The sequence below is a fragment of the Danio aesculapii genome, chromosome 15, assembly GCF_903798145.1.
Source record: "Danio aesculapii chromosome 15, fDanAes4.1, whole genome shotgun sequence".
Classification (NCBI taxonomy): domain Eukaryota; kingdom Metazoa; phylum Chordata; class Actinopteri; order Cypriniformes; family Danionidae; genus Danio; species Danio aesculapii.
The window spans coordinates 21,767,627-21,776,277 of record NC_079449.1 but is presented as its reverse complement, the minus strand read 5'-3'; the positions used below and the strand labels follow the sequence as shown (position 1 = coordinate 21,776,277).

The 8,651-nt window shown below is 34.9% G+C and overlaps 1 protein-coding gene across 1 annotated transcript in view; it reads right to left on the bottom strand.

Moving 5' to 3' along the window:
• Positions 1-8,651, bottom strand: part of kiaa0753 (KIAA0753 ortholog) — a 38,587-nt gene that overhangs the window by 29,819 nt on the left and 117 nt on the right. The window contains 18 exon segments of the mRNA XM_056474358.1: positions 5-61; positions 259-346; positions 2,174-2,263; positions 3,126-3,266; positions 3,354-3,484; positions 4,603-4,689; positions 4,691-4,750; positions 4,752-4,774; positions 5,714-5,906; positions 5,994-6,148; positions 6,151-6,214; positions 6,320-6,382; positions 7,008-7,049; positions 7,051-7,107; positions 7,109-7,116; positions 7,212-7,453; positions 7,455-7,735; positions 8,352-8,651. The exon segment at positions 8,352-8,651 is cut by the window's right edge and continues 117 nt beyond it. Of these exon segments, the coding sequence (XP_056330333.1) occupies positions 5-61; positions 259-346; positions 2,174-2,263; positions 3,126-3,266; positions 3,354-3,484; positions 4,603-4,689; positions 4,691-4,750; positions 4,752-4,774; positions 5,714-5,906; positions 5,994-6,148; positions 6,151-6,214; positions 6,320-6,382; positions 7,008-7,049; positions 7,051-7,107; positions 7,109-7,116; positions 7,212-7,453; positions 7,455-7,735; positions 8,352-8,468 (1,899 nt within the window). The 5' untranslated portion in view covers positions 8,469-8,651.

The following is an 8,651-nucleotide window of genomic DNA, read 5'->3' as shown; positions in this document are numbered from 1 at the left end:
TCACCTTATCTGTAACCTTCAGCTGTGCTCTCAGTCTGTCAATTCCTGCTCCAGCCACCCGCTGTACAAGCATGAGACAGAAAGAAAGAAATGCTACAGACAGAATCCACACACAACAGCTGCTAACAGTATGCCCAAAAGAAAAATAGTCCAGTGGAATACTTTGTATTACAAGGGATTACAACTCCTGCTGACAGACTAACATGTCAGACATTATTTAGAGAAAAAACATCTTATGTGTTTATGATATGTGTTTACCTGAGCTTGATCCAACAAAGGTTGAATCCTCTCTTTAGCAGCTCGCTCGGCTCTCTCAGCCCATTGTGTCGGAGAACCCACTGTGGTCCTGCCATGCCCATACATCAATATACATTAATGCAAATATTATTTATATTTGTATAGATCATAAAAATGTCTCAAAACAATAAAGGCCACTTGAAAATTCTCAGATTCCACTTATAGTTAAGTAAAAAATGATTTTGCTGTAAGTACTAGTAGCATCTTTTCCAAATGTAAAATAAAAATGTTGTCACAGCAATCCCAGTACATTAAAAATGGTTGGTATAAAGCATATTTATAATTCTACAAGGGGGAGAGAGACAGGATAAAAAAGTTAAAACAGAGAGAGACCTTTTGGATTTATACAATAAAAGCAACTAGACTACCGGGCTATGTGTGTGTGTGGTGTGTGTGTGTGTGTGTGTGTGTGTGTGTGCGTGTACAGTTGAAGTCAGAATTATTAGCCTCCCTTTTATTTTTTTTTTCATTTTTTAAATATTTCCCAAATGATGTTTAACAGATCAAGGAAATTTTCACAGTATGTCTGATAATATTTTTTCTTCAAGAGAAAATCTTAGTTGATTTATTTAGGCTAGGATGAAAGCAGTTATTAATTTTTTAAAAGCTATTTTAAGGTCAAAATTATTAGCCCCTTTAAGCTATATTTTTTTTTTGATAGTCTACAGAACAAGCCATCGTTATAAAATAACTTGCCTAATTACCCTAACCTGCCTAGTTAACCTAATTAACTAACCTAGTTAAGCCTTTAAATGTCACTTTAAGCTATATAGAAGTGTGTTGAAAAATATCTAGTCAAATATTATTTATTGTCATCATAAAGATAAATTAATTTAGTTATTAGAAGTGAGTTATGAAAACTATTACGTTTAGAAATGTGTCGAAAAAAATCTTCTCTCCATTAAACAGAAATTGGGGGGGGAAAAATAAGCAGTGGGGCTAATAATTCTGACTTCAATTGTATGTGTGTGTATATATGCTTATGTGCATTTATTTGTACACTATACTTGTTTATTTGTTTATATATACACCTTTTTGTGATTTCATTCTACATACATTCACATTGTATTATTTGAGAAATATGTTGTATAACACTCATCATCTTTTTTTATTTCATTTTCATTATAATTTTTTTCTCTCTGTGCTGAATTAATAATGATTGTTGTGTTCAACATAATTTAGTATTGTTTAGATATTCTAATGAGACCATATTGTTCAAAAGAAACTCCAGATGCCTCTCTCTCTGTTACCCTGATGAAGGCAAGAGTTTGCCGAAAGACGTAAGCTCATTTTAATGAATAGCCATGTAAATAAAGACTTTTAAATGTTTTTTTGTTTCACATTTCCATTACATCTGCATTAAATAACAAAAAAGATGCTTGCAACAGGTGTTCATAAACATATTAAGATGAGGGTAAGAAATCAATATTGATGCAATAACTCTGATTTTAATCACAACAAGTGAAAACATTTGTTTATTTCCACCAAATGACAACATTTTATTTCAAATTGTATCAGATGTTTTTTACTAAAACAAATATTAACATTTTACACATACCAATAACTAATAATAAAATCAATTATATCTGCTTATTCATGTATATAACATGTTAAAACAATGGCTTTTTTCAAACTGATAAATTATGGTAATATATTTCCAGCCAGTTTGTCTAGATGTGGATTTTCCAGACCTCATTATTCAAGTAGCCCCATCGCAACGGGTTATGATCATTTTCATTTGGTCAATTAAATTGATCGCACCCAATGAAATTTTGTGACAAATGTTAACAAAATTAAACAAGGAGCAAAATCCATTTTTTGCGTGTACAGTTCATTGAACCAGTGGTTAAGTATAATAATGAGGGAGCTGCTGTACCGGAGTTTGTTAATGCGGTCAGCCTCTTCTTTACTCAGACGATTCAGTTCTCTCAGTCTGTCCGCAGTCACACGGTCCAGCCAGGCTTGTCTATCGCAAATAAACAACAAACATCTACTATTGTTCCAAATTCTATGGGTGAGCATTCAGTAAAACATCTTCAACAGTAATGTAATGTGCCATCACTATTATATTAGCACTAAAATTTAGGATCACAGTGATTTCTAAAAGAAAAATCCCTTTTTTCTACACCCCATGATGTGCTGCGTGAATTATTTGAGTAGCTTCCAATAAACTGCACTGTAAAAATGAACATATAGGAAATAGGTTAACAAAGTTACAAATTTAAGTGGATTAAACATAAAACAATTAAGTTGTTGGCCTCCAAAACATAAAGAATTGTGCTGTTTCAGCTCATTTTAAATAAGTAGTTTTGAACAAACTACTACATTTTTTGTCTAGTGTGTAAACAAACAGAAGTACAATGGTGCAGCTGGGTACAATGAGGTGTCAGTATTGTCCTCACAGTTGTTCCATCCAATATTAAAAGGAAACTAAGTATAATTAACAAAATACTTTTAAAAGAAACACAAACAAGCCCAAAAAACTCGAGTTTTGCAATATTACAGTTCAATATTACTGTTCGGGAAAGATAATCTAGAGGAACAAAACATACAGATCTGCTTGTGATACTAATGTTGTTAAAATAATACAATTAACATTATTTAAATAATGGAAGAAATAAAAACCCAAAGTACCTCTCACTCGATTTCCACTATGTGTATAAATTATTTGTAGCGCATTAAAATACTTTCAGTACTTTCAATGGAAGTTCCAAAAAAAACAGACATTTCATTTGAAAGACAGTAATCTAGCATGAAAAATGGAGAATATATTACATTTCTTTGGAAATTAATATTAAATAATAGAAACCAAGAGCTCCTGAGCATACCTGAGGGCTTCATTTTGAGCCTGTTTCCTGTCAGGTGATGAAGGACTGAGCTGTGTACTGGATGTAGTTTGTGGCTTCTGCTTTTCGGGGCTTTTTTGAGGTGAGAACAGACATCTGGGCTCTGGCCGGTTGGGCGCAGCACTACATGTGAATATATGCATATGTATTAGCAGACCACAAAGGTTCAAGCATATCATGTGTCATATCAAGAGGGCAGGATGTACTGACCGTGGGCGAGGAGGAGAATGAGGGGATGTTGGGATCCAAGGCACAGTGGACTCTTTCTGGGGAACCTGGTTTTCCCTCAGTCGTGAAGAGACAGTGGGCTGCTGGAAATTGGCATCACGAACATGACCGGCCTGCTGAATGTGCCATAATGTGGATTTATCACTTTCATTATTTTTGGAAAAATAAATCACATCAACAAACATTCACAACAGATTAAAGGTTTGGGGTTGTGAACATTTTTGGTTTATAAAATAGTTCTCTTATGGTCACGAAGTATGGTAAAAATACAGTAAAATAGTAATATTGTGAAATATTACTGCAGTTTACAATGGCTGTTTTTACTATAATATATTTTAAAATGTATTTTATTCCTGTGATTAAACTTTTAGTGTCACATGATCCTTCAGAAGCCCTACTAATACGACAATCTATGCTTTAAGAAACATTTATTTTACAGCTCAGTAGTCATTAGGAAACTTAGATCAGTTTTAGAATTGTTTTGTATTTAAAATAAAAGTATTTATTTAAAATATACATCTTTTGCAACAATATAATTAACATATCGTTGCTAAAAACAATATTTATTTAAAAAAAACTTCTGAATAATTGTTCATCTCTTTACAAATTACAATAATGAAAGCCCTGCTCACACGATATGATTTCTGACGAAATTTGGTTGTCTGAGACAAATTGTGGAAATCCTGAAAGATTTGTGTAGTCCTAGGTAGTCGCTTAATGGCCGTTGTGACCAGATTTTCCCTGCGATGAAGTTCTGGAGATGACAGAAGATTTCAGACACCTTCTTGCAATGTGACTTCCGCTACAGCGAGCATCAAACCAAGAACCAATAGGAGCGCCAAATCTGATCATGCAATCAGGAAATGTCAAAACAGCTTTTTTCTGGCTTTATTATAGAGACACACTGTGAGCAAAATTACAGCTACAAGTTTGCTGTGAGGTACTATTTGAGAGCATGTGTTAGTGAAAGTGACATGGATGGATGACGTCAAACTCCGGTGAGTTTTCCTGCATTATCATGTTTGACGCGTCTTGATTGTCATTTGGTCTGACATTATAACAACTGAGATCTTACAGTGTGACATGGGAGTCAGTTTGTGCAGTCTGACAGCTACAATCTTTTAGATTATAAAAATAAAAATAATTAATAATAATAAAATAAAAACCACACAGTGTGACGTGGGCTTTACTAAAGAAGCTTTTGATAAATTGACAATAAAACTAGTTTTACCTTAACATGGTCCTGGCTAATAGCACTGGTAGTTTGTTGGTTTTCTGTGCTTCTTGCCTCTCTCAGTTTTTGATGATGGATGAGGCTTTTCTAGCCCTGCCTTCAAAACATCATTGCGCTCCTTCAGCAATGCCTGTGAGGTCCTGTGGGGATTTTCCTGCCAGTCTGCTGCCTGAATACATTATGAAAGTCTCAGATTTTCTTTTTGCAATAGCCTGCAATCAAATAACCTGAACAGGAGAACCAGCTCACTCTACAAATCACCATCACGAGAGATACATAATTCAAGGACTTATTCATATATCAGTGATAATTCACATTTTAGACAAACCGTCACTCAAAAAATATAGAGACTATTGCAGTGACATACAGAAGTTATACGGTAAACATATGGTCAGGTTAACTTAGCCTGATATAGCCACTAATGACAGAATAAAAGGTCATTATTAATAATGAAAAGGTGGTTTGCTTAATTTTATGAAAAGTATGCAATAAAACTACATAAAAGAGCTATGATTAATAATAACAACAAATTGTAGTTTATTGAGATCCCTAATAAATAAAGCACCAATATATTTGACCCTGGATCACAAAACAGGTGGAAAAATTGCATAGTATGGGTCAAAATAAAAATTTATGTTACTACGAATTTATTATTCCATTTTTTTTTTTGAATTATGAAGAATTGACTCTATGAAGATTATGTTCTATAAATAAATTTTTTATTTGGTTATATTTCATTACTAGTAACTTACTAAGAACTTACTTTGGACAACTTTTACAGGTGAGTTCTCAATATTTAGATTATTTGAGCCCCTCAGATTGCAGATTTTCAACAGTATCTTGGCCGCAAAGTGTCCTATTTCAACAAACCATATATATATATATATATATATATATATTATATATATATATATATATATTATATATATATATATATATATATATAATATATCTATATATATAATCTAAATTTTATACATATCTAAATTTATATATTTTAACCTAAATTTCAATAAGTGGACACTTATGACTGGTTTTGTGGTCCAGTGGTTTTTTTTGTTGTTGTTTTTTTTGAAGAATGAGCATCACCCTGATCACCATGACTCACTAGCAGGCTTTTTGGCATCAGCTGGTTTTCGAGGTCTCTGTAAGTTCCTCTCAGCTGGGGCTCTAGCAGGACGGGGAGGGGACATGCTGCGAGCCCTGACCTGAATGGAGGTCTTTTTTACTGGGTTAACATTCTGCAAATCCACATCTCGATTTTTGGTCGCCTCCTGCTTCCTTAAAGCTGAGTCAAGCGCCTGAGTGATCACAAATAAAACATTATTACATTTTATGTATTTGTTTTTATTAATTTTACATTAACATACAGTGTGTATTTAATTCACCTCTAATTTCTGCAGGATGTCGAGCGCTGTCTCTGGGACGGCAGATCCTTGTCCTACCTCTACTTTGGCGGAGCAGAGAGAAAGCTGGCGAATCAGCTGACCCAGCTCTTTGCAGTGGGTGGGCACTCTGTTCTCTGCGGGGTCCGACAGCTGGTGATAAAAACCTGCATGGCTCTCACAGCTCCCCGGTGAGCAGCAGCCAGCCGCTCCATTGGCCTGGACTGAAAAAGACAACAACAGAAACATTTGAAACCTCTATATGGCTTCTGATTCAAATATCCACATGTTTTGATGTTTATTTGTTGGTCAAAGTAAGTTTTTGCTACCTTTTTTGTCTGTTTGATATTCTGGGAACGTAGCTTGTCCAGATCCTCCTTTATTTCTTTAACCTTGAACAGAACATAAAAACAGTTAAGTTGCGGAACTCTAAAGCCTTTTGATCTAAAAAAATTTAGGTCATTAATTTCCAAAAGAGCGTCGAAAAAGAGCTGTGTTGTTTTATGTCCAAACCTATATTCAAAACTTTGGGATAGGACTAGCTGACTACATTTGATATATTCTAACTATGAGCCGAAGGTAGTTTTGATAATTATATTGGGTATTATATTGTTGAATGGAAATAAAACAGGGTTCTTTAGAAAAATCATTTCTCAAAATGTTTTATATACGTTTAAAATGTGCTAGTAATCGTATTGGAAAATAATGCAGGTAAATAAAACAAAGTACATTCTTGCATTTATTTAACTAGGGTGAATAAGCAAATTAACAGTGAATAAAATAAATTCACTACAGATTTAGTACATTAATTAGCCCAACAAAAAAAATAGTTTTTTTTGTAAACTTGTCTTTTGGCAGTAATTTTTTGTATATATTCATAAGATTAATATTCATTTTATCATGGTGATTAAATGGAGGGTAACAGCTGCTTCACAAAAAAATCTCTTTAGTCACCATAAGTCAGTGTATAAAATGTGCCATTACAGTGCGCATGTACAACTGCTAGTGTTTACAGACCTGCTGTTTGTAACACAAGATCATACGGGCAGGCCGAGTCGCCTTGCTCCTGCCGCCGGATTTCCATCCTCTGCTTCTCATCAGGCTCCAGAGCCTCCACCCACACATTCTGCAGAAAACACCACATGTAAAAATCTTGAAAATATACATATATACATTATACATTTCACATGTTTAATTATTTAAATATTTCAATTATTTCACCTTTATTAGCCAACTGCTCTACCCTTTGAACATACGTGCTCAGTTCCTTCTGTAATTTCCGGATCTCCAGTGCAAGCTGAGGTTCACTGCTGTTGACTATCGGGTTTTTAATGGGTGTTTGAGTCTGTTTAATTTGGCTGTTGGGCTTTTGAGGTGTATAAACAAACACATGAGCACCGGTTTTTATTTGCTTCCTTGGACCGGCCATCTTTGGGGAAACCACATGAGGAACGTTATCGGTGTGTTCTTTCATGGATAATAGTCTGGGGTGTTTCTTCTTGTTCGAGGGATGAACGGTTGATGGATTCCTGACGTTTTCTTTGTAGATCTCTCTTGGCGAGTCTGACAGCAGCCTGCAGGCGCTCTTCTGACAGGACTGAGAGCCGTAAGGAGCTGCTGCAGCTCTCCATATCATCCTGCCTCTCTGTACGAGGTAGAAGTTTCTCTATCACGATGGGAGAAGGGGGTCCCACACGGGTGGCTCGGTTTAGGACACTCGGTGCCACTGCATTGTTGAACTGAAGCTGTGATAATAATTGTCATAATCAATGAGAATGAAAGAGAAGATGATTTATTAATGTCAACATCTTGTGAAGTACATTGCACAGTTACAGTTTATAAAAACACAGAAGTCAATATTTGAAGTGGATCAAAAACTTTCATAAATGTCCCAAGAGAAAAAATTGGGGTAAAGTTGGTTTTATATTTGCACATTCAGACTTTCTCCTTGATAATATAATAAAAGTATTCTTTGCTAATTCTAAATAGGGATATCATAGTAGCAGCCAATGACTTTTAAAGTACAGCATTGTTCACAGTCAATTAAATAGTGCTAATGTTGTTTTGAAGTCATACTTACACACGATTTCAGACCAAATGATCAAAGTAGCGTGGTAAACAATGTAAGAACCGTGTCACGAGTTGTCACTGAATGTGCCAATATAAAACCAACTATAACGTTACCTCAATGTGACAAGAATGGTGGTGTTCGTTGGTTTAGGACAATTTGAACGAAAGGCTTTGATCCTCTACTGTACTGTATACACTACTGTATACAGTACGTTAAAGTGTATGCAGTGTTTATTAGCAAATGTAACGTTATACTAAACTTGCACTTTGTGAAATCTGTAAACAAGTTACCTGTGTTTGCAGACCAGCAATCTGAGACACAGAAGAGCCTTTTTTAATCCATTGACGGTTCAAGGAGCCCAGTTCGCCAGTTGTCATAGCCGAAGCCCTTTGGAAATCTGAAATCATCCTGATGAAATCTTACTTCGTGAGATGCATTGGTAACGTTAGAAGAAAGTCATTCAACTAATTGCTAATCCAATTTGAGTAATCCTTCTCAGAGTAACGTTAGCCTAACTAATTCTCTCCTGACGGATCCGTTCGATTACAAAAAAGCGCTTGATCTATCCCACATAAACGCACAGTTAACAG